At 45.6% G+C, this 24,910-nt stretch overlaps 1 protein-coding gene across 1 annotated transcript in view; it reads right to left on the bottom strand.

Moving 5' to 3' along the window:
* Positions 1-3,095: 3,095 nt before the first annotated feature.
* Positions 3,096-24,910, bottom strand: part of ADAMTS16 (ADAM metallopeptidase with thrombospondin type 1 motif 16) — a 97,557-nt gene continuing 75,742 nt past the window's right edge. The window contains exons 18-23 of the mRNA XM_056862659.1: positions 19,840-19,966; positions 14,373-14,574; positions 12,302-12,496; positions 11,836-12,054; positions 5,960-6,107; positions 3,096-3,211 (exon numbers count right to left, since the gene is read on the bottom strand). Coding sequence (XP_056718637.1) covers positions 3,096-3,211; positions 5,960-6,107; positions 11,836-12,054; positions 12,302-12,496; positions 14,373-14,574; positions 19,840-19,966 — 1,007 coding nt within the window. The remainder of the gene's footprint in view (positions 3,212-5,959; positions 6,108-11,835; positions 12,055-12,301; positions 12,497-14,372; positions 14,575-19,839; positions 19,967-24,910) is intronic.

The raw sequence follows: 24,910 nt of genomic DNA, 5'->3' as shown, positions 1-24,910 counted from the left end.
CATAATGTGACCAAAATACGATAGCCTCAGTTTAGTCATTTTAGCTTCTAAGGTCAGTTCAGGCTTGATTTGATCTATAACCCACTGGTTTTTTTTTTTTTTTTTTTGGCAGTCCATGGTATCCGTAACACTCTCCTCCAACACCACATTTCAAAGGAGTCAACTTTCTTCCTGTCAGCTTTCTTCATTGTCCAGCTTTCACATCCATACATAGTAATAGGGAATACGATGGCATGAAATAACCTAATCTTGGTGGCCAGTGACACATCCTTACACTTCACAATCTTTTCTAGCTCCTTCATGGATGCCCTTCCCAGTCTCAATCTCCTTCTGATTTCTTGGCTGCAGTCTCCCTTTTGGTTGATGATGGAGCCAAGGAGTAGAAAGTCTTCAACAATTTCAATTTCCTCATTGTCAACCTTAAAGCTGTGTAATTCTCCTGTAGTCATTACTTTTGTCTTCTTGATGTTCAGCTTTAGTCCTGCTTTGGCACTTTCTCTTTTAACTTTCAGCAGTAGTCGTTTCAAATCTTTGCTATTTTCTGCCATTAATGTAGTATCATTGGCATATCTCAAATTGTTAATGTTCCTCCCTCCATTTTCACTCCACCTTCATCTAAATCTAACCCAGCTTTCTAATTATATGTTCTGCATATAGATTGAAGAGATAGGGAGATAAAATACATCCTTGTCTAACACCATTGCCAATTGGAAAACATTCTGTTTCTCCATTCTGTTTCTCCATGCAAACAGCAGCTGTGCATTTAAATGGGAGATTTTATATTACATTACATATATTCAAGGATCTCATTAGAATGGGAGAATTAGGGCAGTTTCCGAGAGGAAATAGGCCTTCCCTAAAATCCTGTGTACTTTGTATTTAATGGAGCCACTGAGAACTGAGCCTCTTCCATTTGCCTTTGAAGCTAAGCCAGCTTTCCTTTACTAGCCATGCTGCAGTGTGGCAGAATCCAGGCCATGGGCGTATATATGGTTTTTGATTGATTAGATGACAGACAAGAGGCAGTAAGCGTGGCAATAAGAAATAACATTGGTCAACCAGCAGTTAATGTTCAGAACAAAGATTAGAAAGTACGGGCTTTTACACAGCCTTTGAGTGTTGCCAAAATAATTGATAAGACAGCAGACAAACAAATACAATTTATTAAACTTCAGGTAACATAAATGGTTACATTCCCACTTGGAGCAACAGCACCAGAAAATTTTAAAGTAGCACCACTGTTGAAATTGCAGACCATATTTTAGTCAAGTCAAGTTTATTAATATGGTCGACTGACCAATCACGTGCCAACACATCAAAATTTCCAGACACAATAGTTTTGCACTGCAGAATCAGAGACTGGACCATATTTTAGTCAGGGCTGTGCATGCCTTTGAGCTTGAAATAGGGGGGGGGGGAGAATCTGCACCAAGAAAAGTAAACCATGAACATTAGGCAAATAATGTGCACTTGCACGATTTCCCTTACTTTTGTGACATTTGCATTGCAGTGAAACTCCAATGGTGTTTTCTTGCAATTAAAATGTTATTACAGCTATATTCTGCTTTGGCAGTTGGCTGCATGACCAGCTATGTTGGGCACTGAAACCCAACCCCCAAACACTGGAAACCTTTTTCAGCAGCTGCTTTGCTATCTGAAATTTTGTCAGGTGTTACCTGTTTAATTTCTGACTATGTCTTTGCAGGACTAGAAGTTGGCTTGTTTAATGAAGATGCAAAAAAGTAAGTGTTCTGTGCTCAACACCACAGCCTTCTGGTTTTCTGAACTGTAATACACACACAGCCCCTGAAGCTGCCCTTTCCTGCAGCTTTTAAAGTTGCAAAATATTTTCCAGTTGTTCTGAATAGCTACTGAATTGCCAAAAAAAAAAAAAAAAGTCATATGTTTATTAATGTGACTACAGCTCTGGAATCTACTGTGAAAGTACCTTACATGTAAATGGAAGCAAAACATCATTTTGGTATTATCAGCCACTGATAACACGACATACTTTTTATACTTAACAGTTTAAAGCATAAAACAGGGATGTTTAAATAAGATTCCTTGTTGGAAAACAAGTATACAGTATCTTTGTGCCTTGATGCAGAAGTTGAGAAGGGCACCTTGAGGCTGGTTTTCCCCTCTCTCATATTCATTAAAAGCTAATAGATCTAACTAATGCAGTTCATTTTTTTTAAACTGGCAAATGAACCTCAAGTATGTTTCAATCGCTGTACTCAATTACAGTATTCATTTTCACAGGGCATTTAGGAATTGCATGAGTCAGGTGTCTGGCATGCGACGGCAGGTGAACAATCTGCTGGGGATTTCCACGCAAGATCCCTTTGAAACGGATGGGGGCTTCTGGAGAGCAGGGGAGTACTCTACCCCTGGCCCCATTCCTGTCAATGGAGCTTATTCAGGATACTGTAGTACTTACTCACACAGCTTCCGTCTTTAGCGTTGCAAGAGAACTCCCATGAAAAGTTATAAATATTTCATGTCTTGAGAAGTTCTCTTGCATGAGCCCCACTGAAGCGCACTGGGGCAGTTCCCTTAGTTGTAACGGGGCATGTGCAGGAGCACTGCCTGGTAGGTTGTACTCAAAGGACTTGTTAACATTGCCACCATCTTTAGCAGTGGCAACTGATGTAAAAACAAAAATAAAAAGTCTTCTTACAGGGTCAGCTGATCTCTACATCGCTGGCTTAGGATGTTCATCCACCAGGCAGCTCTTCAACATCTTCCCAAAAGAAGGTGCTGGGTTCATGGGAATCAAATTTCCCCGAGAGTTTTAAACTCTGAAAACTGTCCACTGTGCACTGCGAGCCCCTTCTCTCCACAGGTCTTAAGAAAAAGGCACCCATCATATATAAGCACCGTGGGTCCCATGAGAATACTGAAAAGGATCTGAAGTGCTTTGGACACCTGAGAAGTCCTTGTGTCCAGGCTCAATAGATTAATGAAAAAAATATGCTTTTGGAGCAAAGTGCATTAATGCATGAGACTTCCTTCTTCATGGGGCACAGTTCCGAGTTAGAACATGCAGCTCATCTTGCATTCGGAGTGTTGCGTTTATATTCCAGATCCCAGTCTCACAAATTTGAGTTGATACAAGACCTGCAGCATTGTTTCCCATAGAAACTATGATTACAAACACCGTGCTGGGGAACCAAGTGGCACCAATTAAAGTAATCCTTGCAGAAGGCATCTGAAAAAGAAAAAATCAAGCAAATATTGTGTGGTTAATGCTGCTTCAAAGCAGCACAATGCATCCAGGGTTGCTGGGTCTCTCGCTATAGAGGGGGATTGCCTGCTGGCAGCCCCTGCCCCTCTCTGCTGCCCAGTAAGCCATTGAGGGGGGAAATGAAGCAAAAGACACCATTGCATTTCTGGGGTGAACCTGGAAATGACATCATACCGTTGACACCATGGTGCCTCTCTCTGTTCTTGCCCTCCCAGTCTCCCACTTGGTGTCAGCTGCTGGGTGGCAACCCTAGATGAATCCAGACATACATAGATTTACTAGGGTGCTTCCTGGTCCGATGTGCACTCCTATTCCTGTCTGCAGGAGAAGCTGCTACGTACAGCACTGATTGGCTTTGAACTGGTGACATCATTACCTTAATTTTGCACTGCAGCACTTTTTCTTGCCTTGAAAACCCTATGGGGTTGCCATCAGTCAGCTGTAACTTGACAGCAAAAAAGAAAAGAAAAAGTGCTTCAAAAATAGTAAGTTGCCCAGTCTGCTTGAAAAATGCCCTCCCCAGAGCTCATTAAAAAGTCCCCATAGGGAAAAGCCTGGAGAAAGCCAAAGCCGAATACCTATTCGCCTTTTTTGGCGATCGGTTATCCAGTTTAGGCTTGATTCCCAGTTCTAAAATAAATTAAACCCGAAAAAAGCCGAGAAGGCCTTTTTCAGGTTTATTTTTGGTTCGGGATTACCGATATGCATAGCCCTACCAGTGACACATCCTTATAATTCGGCAACTTTTCTAGCTCCTTCATGGATGCCCTTCCCAGTCTCAATCTCCTTTTGATATCTTGGTTACAGTTTCCTTTTTGGTTGATGATGGAGCCAAGGAGTAGAAAACCTTGAACAATTTCCATTTCTTCATCACCAACCTTAAAGTTGTGTAATTCCCCACTAGTTATTACTTTTGTCTTCTTGATGCTCAGCTGTAATCCTTCTTTGGCTCTTTCTGCGCTAGTCATTTCAAGGCTTCACTATTTTCTGATAATAATATGGTGTCATCTGCATATCTCAAATTGTTAATATTCCTTTCACCAATTTTCACTCCACCTTCATATAAATCTAATCCATCTTTCCCTTTGATATGTTTTGCATATAGATTAAACAGATAGGGAGATAAAATACATCCTTGTCTAACACCTTTGCCAATTGGAAACTATTCTGTTTCTCCATATTCAGTCCTAACAGTATCCTCTTGTCCAGAGTACGGGTTGCACATTTAAAAAATCAGATGTTGTGACCCACTTGTTTTAAAACCAACCACAGCTACCATAGCTTTTCATGATTCACAGTCAACAGCTTTGCTGTAATCCATGAAAGACAAGCTGATTTTCTTCTGAAATTCTCTAGTAGACTCCAGTAACCACGTACATTTGCAATATGATCTCTAGTGCCTCTTCCTTTTCTGAATCCAGCTTGAACATTTGGCATTTCTCCTTCCATATATGGTAACAGAGGAGCCCCGTGGCGCAGAGTGGTAAGCTGCAGTACTGCAGTCCAAGCTCTGCTCACGACCTGAGTTCGATCCCGACGGAAGTTGGTATCAGGTAGCCGGCTCAAGGTTGACTCAGCCTTCCATCCTTCCGAGGTTGGTAAAATGAGTACCCAGCTTGCTGGGGGTAAAGAGGAAGATGACTGGGGAAGGCACTGGCAAACCACCCCGTAAACAAAAGTCTGCCTAGAAAACGTCGGGATGTGACGTCACTCCATGGGTCAGGAATGACCTGGTGCTTGCACAGGGGACCTTTACCTTACCTTATATGGTAATGGTCTTTTTTGTAAGATTTTGAGCATCGCTTTACTAGCGTGAGAAATTCATGCAATGGTCCGATAGTTGCTGTAGTCTTTGATGTCTCTTTTTTGGAATTGGAATGGAGGTTGAGTGTTTCCAGTCTGTGGGCCATTGTTTTGTTTTCCATATTTGTTGGCATATTCTTGTTCAGATTTTGATGGACTCAGTTTCTGTGGCTTGGAATAGCTCTATTGATTTAGAATCATGGAAGAAGCCATGCAGGCCATCTAGTCCAGCCCCGTGCTCAATGCAGGATCAGCCTAGACACCCTTACAAGTGTTCATCCAGCTGCTGCTTGAAGACTGCCAGCGGGGAAGTTCACCATGTCCCTAGGCAGCCCATTCCACTGCTGAACTACTCTTAGTGTAAAACAAAAACTTTTCCCTAATGTCCAGTTGGTACCTTTCCGCCTGTGATTTATACACATTATTGCTATTCCTATCCTCAGCTGCCAACAGGAACAGCTCCCTGTCCTCCTCTAAGTGACAACCTTTCAAATACTTAGAGAGCAATCAGGTCACCCCTCAGTCTCCTCTTTTCTAGGTACATCCCTTGTTTTTCCTTTGCTGTTGTTCTCTTCTATTTCTTTACACTGGTTATTATAATAGTTCTCTTTGTCTCTATGTGCAAGTCTCTGGAATGCTGCATTTAAACTTTTGATTCTGTTTCTGTCACTTTTTACTTTTGCCTTAATTAACTTCGCTTTGGGATCAAGGCAAAATTTAAATTCGTAATAAAGGAGGTTCCTGAAACTGCAAGGCAAGGGCAGGGCAGGCATGGGGTGGCCCATGAAGGTTGGTAAAATCATGAATAATTCAAAAGAAGACAGGGCAGTTCTGCAGGGACCATGTGGCTAATAGCCAAGGATAAATGGCCATTTAGAAGTCAGGAAAATAAAACAATCTGGATTTTACCGTTTGCTTCCAGAAGAGGGCAGAAGTTTGTGTTACAGGCTTGTGAGGCAACGGGCTTCTGGTGCGAGAGGCATCCAGTGGCCGATCTCCCATTGGCGAGGCACTGGACAGACCGTACTTGTGTGCCCCCTCCACACGTTGCTGTGCACTGGTGGGAAAAGGAGACTCAGTGAGTTACCACCAACTCCCGAATTAAGAGACCACAAGCCTTTGGGAAATATTGGTGTATACGTCAGGTCACAGTCTCTGCTGCCTTTAGCAATGCCTCTTCAAAGAGGAGACCTGCCAAACCCAAGTGGCTCCCCAGCAACCTCTGCACACTGGATGACAAACATCAAATAAGACATGAAGTCCTTTCCCATGCAATGTGAAGGAAGTCCTGCTGTAAGCAATGGAATTTAACTCCCAGACAAGTGGGTATAAGATTGATACCAGAGGTCTTTCCTCATCAACACTTGCATGGTTTAAGGGCTTCTCGATTGAAGAGCTGCAAGCTCATGCCTTTGACCATGGCAGCAAGTCCTACTGAACTCAGTGGGATGAGTAAAAACAGACAATTGGGCTTTAAACTATCGCATAAAATGCAGGTCACATGTAACACCATGCTAATTTTAGACACGTCCCTCTGATCCTGGGAAACTGGGCCTTCTTCTCTCTGTGTAACCCCAGCATTGGAGATGGGGAAGATGAGGGGCGTATCATTTCCCTGTGTTATTTCTTCTTCCCCTGCAATGATGTCCGCCTTGCAGCGCTCGGCTTTTCTTCACAGGGATGAATGAGAGCCACTTGGGGAAGGAAAGGGTTTGGTGGAGGAGGGGACTATGCCAGCACATGAACTGCGCTGGAAATGGTTTTTGATTGATGTACTGTAACAGCATCTAAATTTCTTGAAAATTTGATTCAAGAGGGCACCCCCCAACTGTGTACTTGGGATTGCAATCTATTTACCGTGCCCCAGAGAACAGGGGTGGGAGGGGAGGGGAGCTTGCTTCTCTGTGTGTATCCTAGGGTTCCTAACTCCCAGCTGGAAACCCCCAGGAAGAATCGGGGGGGGGGAGACTTTGAAAGTCACTGTGCAATGCCATGACTTCACTTCTGGGTTTGGATCATCAGCAATGCTCTAGGATTCCCCAAATTTCTATAGTTCTTACCAAAAGAGATTTGAGACATTTCTAGAGCACTGCACAAAACCATGATGACACTTCTGGGTGGAAAACTGGAAATTATGTCATGGCATTGCACCATGCCATTCCTTCCCCCATTTTGCTCTCAGTTCTCTTATCACCTGAGGGTGGGAAGTTGCCCACCATGGCAGCCCTAATATAGCTCTGCTCCCCTACTTGCGCTCATTTCTCATGAGTGACATAATCCAGGAATTGGCATATAGAATGTGGTGCTATTCTGGGTGGGGGTTCCTTTACTACACTGGATTGGAACCAGTGGATCCATTATACTTGCACAGGTGCTTTTCTCTGGCAGAAGGAGCCTTCACCTGATGTGAGACATAAAGGAAGACTCCTCCCACTGGAAGAAAGCATCCTTATGAGTGGAATGGATCTGTGGGACCCAACCCAATCCTTTTAACTCATTAAATAGTAACTGTCATTAAACAACAATATTATTACTCTTGATGATAATGCATTTTTTAATGGAGTTCAGAGTGTTTCACGCTTATCACTGTAATCCTGACAGTGCAAAAGCTGCAATTCTTCTCTCTATACAGCAGATGGGGGTGCGAACGTGAAGAGAGTGGCTGGCCCAAAGCTGACTGCTTCCGTTCAACTGTTTTGTATTTAGATTCAACTCTTCGTTGCTTTCGAATGACAGGTAATAAGAAGCCTCAGCAGCCCAGCTCAGAATGAGAGTCCTGAGATGCTCAGGAGAAAGATGGGCATATGAATATCTTCAATAAATAAATCAAATAAACAAAACAGTCGAATAGTGAGGCCAGTCCAAGAATAAACCTCTGTGGGCATCAAGCCACAATGTCTTTAGAGGCCTTTGAAGTGCTCAGCCTGGCACAGGGTGTGAAAATGCTCACAAGCAACAAGTTAACGTGAAACTTAGAACTCTCTGCTGAGTTACCAGATAAGGCCGCTTGGATAGATAAAATGATGGAACTGGCTGAAATGGCAAAACTTACCGCATTAATAAATCAAAAAGAAAATGCTGAATTTGTGGGAGAATGGGAGGCAAGGACAACATACTGTGTAAATGAACTTAATTTGGGAAACATTAAGGGATATGTTTTGATCTAATTCAAATTCTTTGAAGTAATTAAGATACTAACGTTAAAGAGTAGAGTTTAAGATAATGATAAAGGTGGTTTATTATAATGAATTAGACATTAAATACAAAGAGTGAAATAAGAATAACAAATGGACGGGGGGGGAGAGGCGAAGTCAACTATATATATATATATATATATATATATGTTTAATTATAAGATAGAAATTGTTTATAGTATACACTATATGAATGGAATGATATAATAGAATGTGAACCAGTTTGAAAAATAATATATATTTTTTAAGAACTCTGCTGAGTGTGGGGAGCTGGCTGGTTGCTGAGTCATGAGCAGTTTCCTGAAGAAGTGCTGGGTAATAACTATCTGCAATAATTTTTCCCCAATGAATGTTAAGTGGTTCATTAATATACAACATACTCAAGCGGCCTTAAGAATCCCCTAAGAAACTTTAACAAGCAAAGAGCAGTACCTCATTAGGTAAATATGACAGAGAGCTGTAACAACCTTCTGTCATTAGCTCTCAGATCGATCTACTTTCCTACAAAAACCATAGCTTGCATGTAAGGTTACCAACTCTGGGTTGGGAAATTCTTGGAGATTTGGAGGGTGGAGCCTGGGAGGGCAAGGTTTTGGAAGGGGGGACCTCAGTGGGGTATAATACCTAGAGAGGTGTGACATCACTTCTGAGGTTTCCCCTGGAAGTGACATCATGCAATAGGGCCAATGGCCATCTTTAAATAAATTCTCCCACTCCACCACATGAGTGGCAGAGGCTAATCTGGTGAACTGGATTTCTTTCCCCACTTCTACACCTGAAGCCAGCTGGGTGACCTTGGGCTAGTCACAGCTCTCTTAGAGCTCTCTCAGTCTCACCTACCTCACAGGATGTCTGTTGTGAGGAGGGGAAGGGAAGGTGATTGTAAGCCAGTTTGAGTCTTCCTTAAGTGGTGGAGAAAGTCGGCATATAAAAACCAACTCCTCCTCCTATTCTTCTTCTTCTATCGGATGATATCCCAAAGCCCATACACAGGCCATAAAAGCAGTGGCCTTTCCCTCTTTGTGTCAGACTGCAGTACCTCGTTGCGTTTCTTTCATAAAGAACTTTACTCCAAACGTAGTCGCGAGTTTGAAAGTTTTATTAAGAAAGCCAGCGAGTTCAGTAAGTCCACAGAAACATAAGGCTAGAACAGGGGTCTGCAAACTGCGGCTCCCGAGCCGCATGCGGCTCTTTGGCCCGTTGAGTGCTGCTCTCCGAACTGCCCCTGCTCTTGCACCTGCTTGCGCAGGCAGCCGGACTGCGCCTGAGAGAAAGAGAGAGCGGGTGAGCGGGTGCACTGTCTCCCCCCCCCACACCGTGGAGAATGGCCGGGTCCCCCTTTCCCTTTCCCTCAATGATTGAGAGGCTAAAGCCTCCCCTCCCCTCTAGCAGCGTGATTGCTGGGCGGGCTGCTCAGCGGTTCCTGGCCCCCCCGCCTATCAGCTGTTGGGCAGGGCGGGCTTCCTTTGGTAGACCTGGCCTCCGACTGAGTCCCATTGGGAGGCCATGTCTACCCACTGGCTTTCTTGGCAGTAGACCTGGACTCCGAGGAGGGGGAAAAAGTCCCCCTTCAGAGGCTAGGTCTACCAATTGGCTTCTATAGGCCTCCCATAGAAGCCAATCAATGATGTTACAAGCCCCTCACGTCGCTGCCCCCCCAGTCCTCCCACTGGTTGCCATTGGGATACTTCCAGGATGTGAAAACAGGCAGGCGAGGGATCTTCATGCGCACCCCAGTCACGAGCTGAAAAGGGTCAATGTGCATCTGGGAAGCCCAAAATTCATACTGTGCATCTGATACCAGGTGCTTGTGTTACACTCCGATCAGGGGAAAAGGCAGGATATGTAGAAAATATTGTCTTGTGTTTCCCAAGAACACACCGAACATGAACTAAAACACTTTGATCAATTATTCACTCAAAAAATTGCTGCTCTCTTGAGGCGGAGCAAAAAAACCCCCAAACTTAAAAGGTTATTCATGGATGTGAATCTAATACATAAAGCCCGATGTAGCTTGGATTACTCATGAGAAAAAGGCCACAGCATTTGACAGCGGTTGTGTCTGCCCCTGGTGTTTCAGCCCTCCCCCTGCCAACAAGCTCACTGTTGAGGCCCCCCCACACCTCTGTCACAGCTCCGCCCATGGCAACTCCGTAGAGGGGAGGCATCTGAAGGAGAGGGGGAAGGAGAAGTCCTATCGGGCTCCAAACCTCTCGACTCCACTTTCATGCAACCGAATGCATGTGGAGTTCTGCCTTGGATTTGCCGCTCTCTGGATGCACATTTTCCCCATCCGAATTCTCAAAACTCAACAATAAGCTCCCAATGCAGAGTTTTGAGAATTTGGATGGGGAAAATGTGCATCTAGAGAGAGCGGCAAATCCAAGGCAAAACCTCCCCTGCGTAAACGGCCCTTGTCTCCCTTTCTGCTTTGACTCGGCATGGTTCCCCCCCCCCTTCCCTTTCAGCTTTGGATTCGTTTTCCCGTTGACTTCTGTTTTCTGCTTTTGTTGCTTCGTCACCCTTTGGAATAGTTCTTTTCACTTCTCCCCTCGTGATTTACGCTCGCGCACCTTTTTCTTCTTCACCCCCCTCTTTGTTTCCCCCTTATTTTTTCTTTCTTCATTACTGCAGCAGCCAAAGCGCCCAGGGCCATTTGTGCATGGGAGGCCACACATCTCTTGTAATCTTGCCGTAGAGATTTGGATTTGGTACGGCACTCAAGCGCAGATCTAGTGGCCGGTCAAAGCGCACGAAAAGGGGCAGGCTTCTGGTCAGAACAAAAAAGGAACCCTTGGCCAATAGCCGCCCCTGTGGGTGGGGAGATGTAGGAGAGGGAGGAGACATTTGCCGGGATGGGCAGGGAGAAGAAATCCGACTCCAGGGAGTTTTTCATGGGACCCTCCGGCAGAAAGGGTGGGGCAAAGGGAAAGATTGTAGCAACACAAGTTTGAGTTGCTGCTGGGATGCTGCGAATTTTATGGGCCAATTCGCGGCAGCTGTGAAAAATCAAAAATAAGGTCCGGCGCAACAAAGCATGGAAACCGCAGCAAACAGCCATGAATAATTGACCTTTCCGAACCAAAATCACTTCGGCACTGAAGCCTGCTAACTGCCATCTTCATTACCCAGAATGCCACATGATTCAGCCTTGAAGGGGCAATAGTATATAAACAACCAAACAACCAAACATAAAGCTTGCGTCAATTATTCCTCCCTGTCACACTTGCATAGGCCACCAACAAGCATAAGGACTTTGTAGCACATAGTGAGGCCCTGAGGCCCCCCACATGAAGAAGAGTTGTTTTTTATATGCTGGCTTACAATCGCCTTCCCTTCCCCTCCCCACAACAGACACCTTGTGAGTAGGTGGGGCTGAGAGAGCTTGGAGAGAACTGTGACTGGCCCAAGGTCACTCTGGAGGCTTCATGTGGAGGAGCGGGGAATCGAACCCGGTTCATCAGATTGGTCTGCTGCTCATGTGGAGGAGTGGGGAATCAAACCCAGTTCTCCAGATTAGAGTCCACCACTCTTAACCACTACACCACACTAACACATAAAACCGATTTCAAAATGAGCAGTGCTCCTTACTTGAGACCAGGGAGAAGAGAACCAGCTGCTCTGACTTGTGGGTGAAGATATGGGGTGTCTGGGGCATGGGTTTAAGATGCAGGCATTTTCCAAGTCCACGCTGGGTTTCTGTAGGTAGGAGCACTTCTTAGGAGCCAGCTCTCTGTACTTTCCAGAAACAGATTTCTCTGCACAGTTCAGTGTTCTTCTCCGTAATCCCTTTCCACATGTGACAGAACACTAAAAGAAGAGGGAGGGGGAGAAGACAAACCTATGACAATATTTTACATAAAATATCTTAAAGGAATGGGCACATCTGAATGGATCTCAAAGAGGCTGCTGCCAGAGCAACCCCACTGGTCTAAGAATTTTCTGTCTCTCTTCTCCTGTGATGGATTTTATTGTGCAGGCTTGTAATTATGTCTTCTAAGAGAAATACTGAAATTCATAGAAATACTGGAATTCATCCACAATAGTGTTTGCTTACCTCAGACCACGTAGACACAAGCCAGTGCAGCTTCTTGGTTTTGTGGCATCGCTTAAGGAGGCAGGTTTCTTGCATTTTTGGTTTTAGTTCCACTACACAGGCTGAATCAGGCAAAATCTGAGGCCAGAAAGAGGAACTGGAGCTTTTGCATAGGACTACTCTCTTTCTCCACCCTTTCCCACATGTTCGAGAGCACTGAGAAAGCAGGAAAAATAAAACATTTGGCTGTTAATGTTTTCCAGAACTAGGAAAAAGAAAAACAGACATAAATGAAAGATGCTGTTAGCAGGATGCATTTTTACAAATTTAATTAATGTGAGAACTGGCTGTTAAAGCCAACCTGCATGCTTAGAAATACGATGTGATATCACTCTGGATGAGCTACTCTAGTGCGGAGAGAAAATTACAGTTTGAATGTTTCCTCAAGTGAAACTCTGTGCACGTATGGGGCAAAAGGCATATCGAACTAGGGTAGCCAGCTGGTGGCTGCCATTAAGCTGGAGGTGGGTCAGGGACATGGGAGGCAAACCCAGAAGTGATGTCAATGTGAAGGTCTAGGATTCACCAGAAGCTCTATGGCTTTACAGTAGTTTCTGGTGCATTCTAGAGCTTCACAGCAAAGGAAGAGATGTCATGCTGATGCCACTACACCAATCCCCGTCCCCCCCATGGTCAGAAGCTGCTGGGGCAAGGTCTCTCACTATAGCAGAAGACCTGGAAGTTGTATGTCAGATCGAAGGCTAGACTCCAACCCTTCAGTGTGATACATGAATTTTCTAAAAAAAAACCAAACACTTGGCAATAAGGAAGACTATTCAAACTTGCAGGGTTCCACCCAATGTTCTGAAGCAATGCAGCTAGGGTTGCCAGCACCATGCTGGGAAATACCTGAAGATTTTGGGGGTGGAGCCTGAGGAGGGTGGGGTTTGGGGAGGGGAGGGACTTCAAAGGGTTATAATGCCAAAGAGTCCACCTTCCAAAGTGGCCATTTTCTCCATGTGAACTGATCTCTGTTGTCTGGAGATCAGTTGTAATCCCAGGAGATCTCCAGTTAGTACATGGAGGTTGGCAACCTTGGCCAAATGTCACTCGAAGCTAGGGCATGGTTGGCTGTCTTTAAACTGCACCTTAAACTGTGCTTTAGCACTGAGGGGTTCCTAGCTTCTCTGAAGCACGACCCTTTTAAATCCTCATGGCAAAAAGTCTTAGATGAGAAACTGTCATTGTTGGGCTTCTCGCAGGATATGTTATTAGATCTTGAGAAAACTGAAGCTTTCACCAAAATTAAAAAGCACATTAAAGAGCTTGATTATAACAACACTACTTTCGTGCTCGCCGCGTCTGTTCATCCCAGTTCTTTGGAATACCACCACCACGTGGTTTGCCTGCTTATACATATTATTTGACAACTCCTCGTCTTTCTAGAGCTTTTTGTTTAGCTAGATTGAATGCTAACCCCTCTATGGTGGTGCAGGGCAGAATTTTGAATACACCATATTCAGTCAGGATCTGCCCTTGCTCTTCTGGCTCTATCGATTCACTAGCTCATGCCCTTTTGGAATGCCGTTTTTACGAGGAACTTCGATCACATTATATTTCCCCTCTTTTAATTTACAAATCTAATGCCTCTGTGTCTGACATAATGCCTTTTCTACTAAGCGATAGGGATCCCAAGGCTACATTGTCAGTGGCAAGATTTGTTCCAGTCCTTATATCCCTCAAACACTAGTTATATGCTGCTCAAGATCAATGGATCAAGGAGCTTCTAAGGGATAAAAGGAAAGGAGGTTGGCAACCCTAAGTGCAGCCCCAGAAAGGCTGTTCTGTGTGAAAGTGGGTTTCTGCCTTGGATGAGCCTTTTTGTGGTTGGGCATCAAGTTTCCTTCCATCAGCCATGGGTGCCTCAAGGATAGCTGCCAAGCTGTGTTTAAAAAAAAAAAATGAAATCCAGACCGAATGGATGGTATAGTTTCCATACGAGTGCCAAGGTAAACTAACAAAGAGATCCCAGTCTAAGCACCTTGACAGAACACTCTAGTAGCTGAAGAAGACATCTGTGAACTGAATTTACCTCGGACCAGGGCCCAGCACTCCAGGCCGATGGACAGTTTTGGGTGTTGCAAAGCTCCCTGGTGACGGGGGCCGGGTAACGACAAAGAGAGCGGGACACCCACTCCGGCTTGAGCTGAATTCTCTGCATGCAGTGAACAGACCGATATCGTTCTCCTCCTCCACAGGTCAACGTGCACTCGCTCCAGTTGCCAACAGCCCAGCTAGAAAAAGGTTTGGAGAAAAAGGGTAACCTTTTTGTGGCTTCCTGCTTCCTCTAAGCCCCAGGACTTGTATCCTACCACTCCGCTTAACTAAGTAGGAATAACTCAAGGAGCTTTCTTCTGAGGGAAGAGGAAGGCTTCAAACTGGATTGAACAGAGTCATAGGATACAAGTCAATGGGACACACACACACACACCTCATCACACTTGTGTCCTGGTTTTCCTCTGGAAAGTTCAAAGAAGTTTACTTAGGGATCCTCTCATTTTACCCACACAGGAAGGGAAAAAGACAAATGCCTCTCAGGAAATCCAGGGGGCTAACTTTTATCCTTTTATATACTGCAGATTGTACTATGCCAATAAAGGTATTTGAAATTTGAAAATCCAGGGGGTATGGGAAAATTTTGAAACACCAGGAAAAGCACAGGGAATGCCAATTTTGCTTACGTAATAAGTAGGGTTGCCAACTCTGGTTTGGGAAATTCCTGGAGATTGGGGGTGGAACCTGGGAAGGACAGGGTTTAGGGAGGGGAGGGGACTTAGCAGTGTGTAATGCCACAGAGTCCCCCTTCCAAAGCAGCCATTTTCTCCAGGGGAACTAATCTCTGTAGCCTGAAGATCAGTTTTAATTCTGGGAGATTGCCAGGTGTCACTGGAGACTGGCAACCCCGGTAATAAGTATTCATGACAAAATATAACAGAGCAGAGCAAAGAGAAGAAACAGGGGGAACACATTACCAAAAATGTAATATTTTATCAAAGTTCAATCACTGAAAGATACAATTTTTCACACTTGTAAATATAATAAAATTTCAAATTCCCAAGTGTGTGCTATAAAAATTAAGAAGAAAACAATGATGAAGAAGATGAAGAAAGAGCCATTAAGTTGCAACTGACTCACAGCGACCCCAACCATGGGTTGTTCAAGGCAAGAGAGGGGCAGAGGAGGTTTGCCAGGGCCTTCCTCTGCAGAGCAACCCTGGCATTCCTTGCCATTCTCCCATTCAAGTACTGACTGCGGCCAACCCTGCTGAGCTCCCAAGCTCTGATGAGCTCAGGCCAAACTGGGCTATCCAGGCTGCTGTAAAAACCTGACAATAATTCTTTCCAATTCTTGAGTAAGCAACAGCAGCATTTATAGAACAATAACACCTCAAATTTGCCATGGCTTCCATATAATCTGGCAAGGCAAATCAGATAACAAAGAAGTTTGTTGGGGGAACTGGTGTAGAGGTACAGAAGAAAACAGCATGTGTTGTTCTTATTTTATCTCAGTTTTTTCAGCTCCTCTCCAAGCATCTGCAATGTATTTTTTTTTAAAAAATAGTCATTTTGTTAGATTTCATTGCAAATTTCAAAACACCACACATACATCCTGGAGCTGCAGCAAAGGGAAAGGGTTCTGTGCACTGGGGAACTCCCATCAATCTCTCATCTTGCATTTGTAAGGATAGCTTGTTTACATTCTCTGTCCTGGCGTTCCTCTCTGTTTAATGGCCCTCAGCACACTCTGCCCCTGCTGTTGTATTAGAAACCAGTGAGGAGATACAGCCAAAACAGCAGGACACGATGTGGTCACGTTTTCCCTTGCTCTGCTGTTTGAACAGATGTTCTCCCGGCTGACCCCAGGAGCAGGTTTCAGGCCGCCCAGGGCATCTGCTCATACTTTTCTCTCTTCCCCAAAGATGACTGTCTGATATCAGACACTGGCATGGAAAAGACCGGGAGATGATGACAGGTGCTTGGCAAAGAGCACGGAAAGAGGGAAACCTGGAGCAGTAACCCAAGTCCTCTGCAAGTGACCTAAAACATTCTCGTCAACACTTCTGCATCTTCTGCTTCATGGATTCCATTTTTTAAAAAAAGTTTGATGCCTGAGAATTTAACACACAACACTTCACTGTGCTTGCAATACACCAGGTGAAGCTGTGTAACGCTCACAAGAGGCATGCATTTTGGGCTTTTAATCCTCATGGACAGGCTGTATGTCATGCAGAGTGCAGACAAACTGCAGCTATGCAGCAGAGGCAGTGGGAAGTGCTTAGAGCATCAGCACTGGCCAACACCTTCCTCGGGAGGTGGTAAGCACTCCTTCCCTGGAGGTTTTTAAGGAGAGGTTAGATGGCCATCCATCAGCAATGCTGATTCTGTGACCTTAAGCAGATTATGAGAGGGAGGGCATCTTGGCCATCTTCTGGGCATGGAGTAGGGGTCACTGGGGGTGTCGGGGGGGAGGTAGTTGTGAATTTCCTGCATTGTGCAGGGGGTTGGACTAGATGACTCTGGTGGTCCCTTCCAGCTCTATGATTCTATGATTCTATGGATGGGGTGTTCTGCTACTGCCAGGGCAGGAGTGTGTCAGGGGGAGCTTTTTATACATTTATCCAGGCTTAGACCAATGATTCTCAGTGGGGAAAATACAGTTCCCTATGTGGGATGCTTGTTTTTTAAACAAATCTTGGTGGACATTCAGAACTTTGAGAACAAATGGGATGCTAGAGAGCCCCTTGTCTCCTGACAGCCAGCAGAAGAGAGTTGCTTTATAAATGCTCACCCTGGCTTCAGGATAAAACCCCCAGATCTCCTGCCCCACTCCCTTAGGCAGCTAAAAGGGTGGCATGCAGAATACATGAATCATACCTGGCATTAAGGAGCTGGCCGATGGGTATTAGGCACAAGGGTTTTAAGGAAGGTATGCCTGAGATCTGTGAGTTGAATCACATGCATCATAAATATACATGTATGCGTTGCCTTGTCTGGAGTGCCGGTTTATGTCTTAATTTTTTTTAACCTGTGGGAGTGGGACATTCATTGAGAAAACTGCATACTTGGTAGGCAGTAAGGATAAGAACCACTAGCTTAGACTCCAAGAAGCACATAGCTTTCCCACCCATAGTCCCTCCCCTAGAGAAGCCCCTGAAGGTTGGGCGAACACTTCCCAATGGCATGCACTGAGGAACAGAGTGCAGAAGGGGAGGGATATAGCAAGTGAGTCAGTTCACTTGTACCCCAGGGTGGAGGGTCTTCAGCTTGTGCAAGGGGCATCAGAGGGAGGCAGTTTGGGGATTGGGTGGGAGGATATTTGTTGCATGTTACTAAGGGGTAGGCCTTAACACAGAGCTGGGTTATTTTGCACATATAGGGCAGGATGCAAACACGATTAGCAAGTTACAACTCAGGAGGAGAGCATCAAGAAAGATCTTCAGTTTGCCTTCAATTTCTAGGAAGAAACACTGGACCAAAAAAAGGAAGTAATTTCCTTGAATTCTCAAAGCAAAATAATAACCATAAAGTAAAGGTGAGTAAACTGGACATAATTGGAGCTCTATAATCAGTTCATATCGCCCATGAGGGAGAACAAAACGCAAATGTTTAATGTCAGATAAGTTTTGGAGAGGCTCAGCAACGTAATCACCAGCGCAAGCTTTGTTCTGGTGTAAACCTAAACCTAATATTTATAGACTTCACGCAGTAGCTCAGCTGGTTTAAGCTATCAAAAATGGGACGGCAGCCAAGCCTTGCAGGTCTTGAGGCCATGAATTCTAAAAGATTACATATCAAATACAGAAATGATGTCTGGACAGTTAAAACAGTATTCTGATGTCTCTTTTAACTTGAGAGAGGGCACACAACATGATGTAAGATGCTATATGTGCCTGAGGAGCCACGATAGAATTGCTTACGCGTTTTTAGTATTTGTGAGGACTAAATAAGCATTGAGCTATATTGAGTCAGGATCAAGGAAATCAGAAGCATCCTCAAAGCTGGACTAAGAATTTGAGTAGCTAAAAATTCACCAGAATGCTTTTTTTAAAAAAACTGTAATTTAAGCAACTTTTTCCCCCCAAGTGGCAACCAACATCAGAATATTTTGCTCTGAATGAATTACTTCTTGAGGAACCTTACATTGTAGGTATTGAATTTAATAAGGACCCTGCAAATATGCCCAAGCACACACACACACACAGAGTTCCCAACATTCTAAGCCAGGGGCATCGAACTCATTTGTTAGGAAGGCCGGATATGACATAAATGTCACTTAGTCGGGCCGGGCCATGTGAACACAAATAAATAAATAAATAAATAAGAGAGAAAGAAATAGAAAGAGAGAGAGAGAGACAGACAGACAGACAGACAGAAAAAGAGGAAGAAAGAGAGGGAGAGAAGGAAAAAGAGAGTGACAGAAAAAGAGGAAGAGAAAAGCCTCTCACGCACACACCTGGCCATGCCAGTGGCCCCGCGCGACCTGGGCAAAACCTCCCTCCCCACCCCCGGCCGCCCCAGTGGCTCCGCGGCCCAGCATGGCTGCGGCAAAGTGGCCCTCCCATTTCGCGGCCACGACAAAGCATTCGCCCCCACCCCCGGCCACCCCAGCAGCTGTGCGGCCCAGCGCGGATGCGGCAAAGTGACCCTCCCACTCCCCACTGTCCAGCGGCTCTGCGGCCCAGCGTGGCCGTAGCAAAGCATTCCCCCCCCACCCCCAGCTGCCCAGCGGCTCTGCGGCCCAGCGCGGCTGCGGCAAAGGGGCCCTCCCACTCCCCGCCACCCAGCGGCTCCGTGGGCCAGATAAAAGCCCTCCGGGGGCCGGATTCGGCCCGCAAACCACATGTTTGACTCCCCTGTTCTAAGCCTTTTGGAACATTCTAGTTTCCCCACTGTAGTAAGATGAAGAGTGCAAATAGACCATCTTCTGGGCATGGAGTAGGGGTCACTGGGGGTTGGTGGGGAGGTAGTTGTGAATTTCCTGCATTGTGCAGGGGGTCGGACTAGATGACCCTGAGAGATCAATTATCCTGGAGAAAATGACTGCTTTGTAGGGTGGACTCTACGGCATTATATGTAGCTGAGGTCCCACTTATCCCCAAATCCCACTCTCCCCAGGGTCCACTCTCAAATCTCCAGGAATTCCCCAACCTCAATTTGGCTACTGTAGTGGATGGGGAGAGACCAGTGTGGGCTGAAGGACTCGGTTGTGTGCTGGGATATGCAATTCCTTCCCTCAAGCGTTATCAGAGTAACACCACAGCACCACACAAGAACAATTCCCATTCTCTTTCTGTAATCTATAAATCAACTGTGCAAGGATTTGGACATTATATTTCATTGAGGGTTTTAAAAAATATATAGTTTAGCTCAAGATTAGGGCTTTGTTTTTCCTTAAGGAATTCAAATCACAAACAGATGGCTCCAGTGAGATAAAGGGGTGCGAAATAACTTGGTTACCAATTAATTGAGAGCCACATAACTGGCAATGCACTTCATTACCTCGGAAGGCAAGGTGGCATTTTGCAAGGAACAATTCCAGTGGTGGGCCGACTCTGCGGATTGCAAAGAGAAGTATCCACTTGCACTTGGAGGTCTTTATAGCAGCTTTCTTTGGCAACCATTTGACCTGCAAACAAAGCAACACAGCTGGCTAACACAAAGTCACGAGCAGCTGCATACATCTTGATTATCTAAATTCACTGTGTATGTCTTACATAACCCTGATCTTGTGTATTTGATTACTCTGTGATTTGGATCCCCAGTGCAAATAAAAAGAGCCTGTAATTCCGCCCCCCTTTAAGTATCAACTAATTCATGACTGATCATCTTAGAGCTTTAAATAACTCTGGTAACTTTATCCACCATTTGCTTCTAATTGCTATGCCAGTTGTGTTCTTCCAGTTCTGCTGCCTCTTTTCCTTCTTCTCTTGTTCCTATCTCTCCTTGTTAAATACTGGTAAACCTAGAACTATGGACAAATTAGGATTCATAAACATTGTCAAACCTTGCTATACATAGCTGAGCATGGGGAGAGAGGGAGGATTCTATAAAACCCAGGCTGTTTCTGCACAAACGTTTTGCAATGTTTCACGCAATGTTTTATTTTTTCATGTCCGCACTGTTTCCCCCCGTTGGTGTTGAAAACATTTTGCAATAGTTTAATCTCCTTTTTTTCTACCACCACTTATACCACAATGTTTTCTTTTTCTCCGTTTCAAAGATGACTTCCCTTAAGGTGCGGATATGTTTGAAACACTCTTCATTTCTTTGCCCCTCCATTGTCCACACCCACTGTGTTGCCCATCTCCCTTCCCCCTTCCCTCCCCTCCGGCCACCCATTTCCCAGCATTTTTAAAATTTAATTTATTTATACTAAAGAAAGGAACGTGGGAGTATTAGAACCCTCCCTGTTGCTGAATTTGAAATTGGGTTATTTGTGAGGGGTTCCATTTCCTATCTGTGTATATCGTTGCTTATTGCAGTCCATGGGAGACATAACCAATGGAAGGTTTTAATTTTTTATCAGACTGTGAAGGAAAATTGCATCCATTCGCAATGTGTTTGTTGTTGCATGGTGGATTGCAGTTCGGGTCGGGGCATCCACTTTGAGTACCAAAGAACTCGGTGAGACAACGACCAATCACAGCACACCATTGCCAGAGTGCATGTGCAAACACAAAAAAAGGGGGGGAGAGGGGTGAGTCACATCACGAATGACACCAGGCTCCCCAGGAGAAAAAATCATTCTTTTTCAGGAAAGTGCGGACAGGGTAAAACATTCTTGGGAAAACAAAATACAACAGTGAAAAGGGCGACATGCGGACAAAAAATTGGAATGCGCTGCCAAACCTCACAGATCGACCATGAGTATAATTTGTTGTAAATGATTTGTGTGGAAATAGCCCCAGTTTTGCTTTGGATTAATGGGGGCAAAGTGCAAAGACCAGTTCTGAAAAATGCTTTGAGTTTCCATGAGAAAAAGAGAATGGTCCCAATAGCTTGCTTAAGGATGCTTAGAAAGTTCTCCCCATCTAGGAATGCCAATCTTCAGGTGGGACCTGGAGACCTCCTGATATTACAGCTGTTATCCAGAGTTCCCCTGGAGAAAACGGCTGATTTGGAGGGTGGGTTCTATGACATTATATCCTGCTGAAGTCCCTCCCCTTCCCAAACCCCACCCTTCCCAGGCTCCACCTCCAAATCTTCAGGAATTCCCCAACTCAGAGCTGGCAACCTGATGCCCATCCAGATTTTCGCCCAGAGAGGACCGGTCTCCTTCACCCGTGCCTACTTCTCGAAAATGTTTGCGCATGCCCAACTAAACTGGCCCATTTGGGAGAAGGAGGCATCAGCCGTCCATCATGCCCTTACTCTATGGAGGCAATTCCTGGAGGGGTCCCGGATCCCCTTTGAAGTCTGGACAGATCACAAAAATCTAGCTGCCCTCATGGGGACCCATAGACTGTCCGCAAAACAACAGCGTTGGGCGGACTTCTTTGCTCAATTCCGTTTTGTTCTTAAACATGTGTCCAGGAAACAGAACGTACTTGCTGATGCCCTATCCAGGTTGCCTCAATACCCAGTAAAACGTGATCGGCCGACGGACTCTTTATTCACCCCGGCGCACAGAGGGGTCCTGCCCGTACTGGCCGTGCAGACCCGGTCCCAAACTCGACCCCAGCCTGGAAGCCGCACAGTAGCCGACAGAGTATTCAACCCTAACCAGCCGGCTCCCTCGCTGGCCCCCCTTGCGCTGTCTGTACCCGGCACCCCGCAACAACCAGTCCCCCCCCCTCAATCGCCACCCGCTCCTGATCCACCCTCTTCTGCGGGAGGAGGGGGGTGATCCTCTCCAACTCCTTCCTGGACTCCCTTTGTGCTCAGTGCTTAGCCGAACGCACTGCCCAGACCCTGTTCCAAGGTTTACTTGAGCAAGGTGGTTGTTGGTACAAAGACTCGAAATTATACGTGCCTAAGATACTTCGAAGAGAAGTCCTGCAATTGGCCCATGGAGCTAAAACTGCGGGGCACTTTGGGTTCCTGAAAACCCTTCACTTGTTGCGTAGACAGTTTTGGTGGGGGGGGATGCGTTCTGATGTGGACTCCTTCATTCGCAGCTGCCCTATTTGTGCCACGGTCAAACGGTCTCAAGGCAAGCCCCCGGGACTGCTACACCCCCTGGAAATTCCCAGCAAGCCCTGGGATGTGATTGCCATGGATTTCATGACGGATCTCCCACTTAGTGGGGGCAAAACTGTACTGTGGGTTATTACTGACTTATTTTCCAAACAGGTACATTTGGTTCCGTGTGCGGGTATTCCCTCCGCCCCCAAGTTGGCCTGCCTCTTTGTGTCATGTTTTCCGTCTACATTCCTTCCCACGCAAGATAATCTGCGACCGCGGAAGTAGTTTCGTGGCTAAATTTTGGAGCTTTTCTCAAGTTGGTGGGGGTGGAGCAAGGTTTGTCTAGTGCCTATCATCCCCAGACGGATGGGCAAACTGAATGTGTCAATGATGTACTGGAATGTTATTTACGTTGTTATGTCAATTACCACCAAGATGACTGGGTGGAACTGCTGCCTTTTGCAGAATACGCTTACAATAATGCTGTACATCAATCTACAGGATTCAGCCCTTTCTATGCTGTGTATGGTCAGGACTTCGGTCCTATTGCCCCTGTAGAGGTAACCGAGGGGGAGGGGTATCCTGACGTGGCCTCTTGGGCGCATGCTCTCCGCACCACATGGCCCTGGCTGGTGGGAACCTAGACAGAGCCAAGCGCAAGTATAAGGCACAAGCAGATAAGCATCGCTCTCCCAGCAAGGACTTTCAAGTTGGTGAATTAGTGTATCTTTCCACCAAAAACCTGCGATTTACCCGCCCTTGCCACAAACTCAGTGCCAAGTACATAGGGCCATATCCCATAGCCTGGATCATTAACCCTGTCACTGTGGAAGTGACTCTCCCTAAAACCTTGAGACGTATCCACCCAGTCTTCCATGTCAGCCTCCTTAAGCCTCATGTCGCCTCCTCGGAATGGCACCCGGAACCGCCTCCCGAGCAACCCGTGATGGTGGGGGGGGGGGAAGGAAAATTTTGAAGTGTCAAAGATCCTGGATTCACGTATACGGCATGGGTCCCTGCAATACCTAATTCGCTGGAAGCACTTCCCCCCTGCCTACGATGAGTGGGTGCGTGCACAGGATGTCTCCGCCCCACACTTAGTGAACGCCTGCCACACCGCCTACCCGGACAAGCCATCCCCCTTGCAAGATGGGAGGGGGCCTTAAGGGGGGCAGAATGTCAGGCCTGTGTCTCAGTTGGTTTCGTTTTCCCACTGACCAGACTCAAGGACTGTTATGCATACCTAAACCCTTTTGAAGCTGTGGGAACCACAGCGCTGTTTGTGTTTTGTAATCTCTTGCTTTTTTCTATGCTTTTATATTAAGAAGTGCAAGCCAGCAAGCTCCATTGCTGTCACCTTTTCTTTATGCTCTGTTAACCTATTTGACCAGTAAAAACCAGCTTCTTTGGACCTGACTGTCTCTGATGTGGTTTTTGGTTCAGATTGGGCCAAGGGCTTACAATTACTTGATCTTGTTTATGAAATGATGCTGGTAAATTAGCAGTCCACCATTCTTCTGTTTTTTTGTTCAAAGTGATGCATTTTTAGTTCATGGAGTTCATTGGCTAAAACCACCGACAAACAGGAATGCTCATGTGACTGCAACATTCCTTTTCACAAGTACATTAATGTGATCTTGTGAACATAAGAAACTTACCATGGAGGGGGCAGGGGAAACATGAACTGAAAACCGCAGCATTTGACACATTTGGGAAATTCTCCAGGTTGAATTGAAAGGGGCATACCACAACAGGCGGCAAACAGAAGACTAGTGCCTAGATGTGGGCCTGTGCTGGTAAAGGGGCTCTGGGCCAGGGCTGACTAGCAGACAGCAGATGTTAACCGTAATGCTGTACACATGTTTATATTATCTGTTTTAAAGCAAATTTTAAAAAGAAATAGAATGGTGGGTACCCGGAGTTGCCATCTTCCAGGTTGGGTCTGGAGACATCCCTGGATTAGAACTGATCTGCAGATGACAGAGATCAGTTCCCCCTGGAGAAAATGGCTGCTTTGGAGGCTGGAGTCTTTGGCATCCCATCCCTGAGTTTCCTCCCCTCCCCAAACTCTGGCCTCCTCAACCCAGAGTTGCTAAGCTTAGTGGTACTGGCTTATCTCTATTTCTGTTAATACAGGGTGATGAAGAACTACAGGAAGACCCCTGTAATGTATTTAGTTGGTGCAAGGTCTATGCTGAACTGCTGAACTGTTGAACTCAGCTGTGCTGAACTGTGTTGAGCTTGAGGCTCTGCTCCAGGCTCCGTCATCTGTTTCTCCTATTGGATGGTGGACTTTGGCCATCCAACTATGGGCTGGGGGGTGGGTAGCTCTGGGTGGTTGGGAACTGTATATAACTTGGGGTGTTTTGCAGTTAAGTTAGTTCTATCTTCCCTGTTAACTGAATAAAGTGGTTGCTGTTGGAACTCTGTCTCCGGCCTCATATGT

Source organism: Euleptes europaea, chromosome 17 (assembly GCF_029931775.1).
Source record: "Euleptes europaea isolate rEulEur1 chromosome 17, rEulEur1.hap1, whole genome shotgun sequence".
NCBI lineage: Eukaryota > Metazoa > Chordata > Lepidosauria > Squamata > Sphaerodactylidae > Euleptes > Euleptes europaea.
This window is presented reverse-complemented; position numbering and strand designations above follow the sequence as displayed.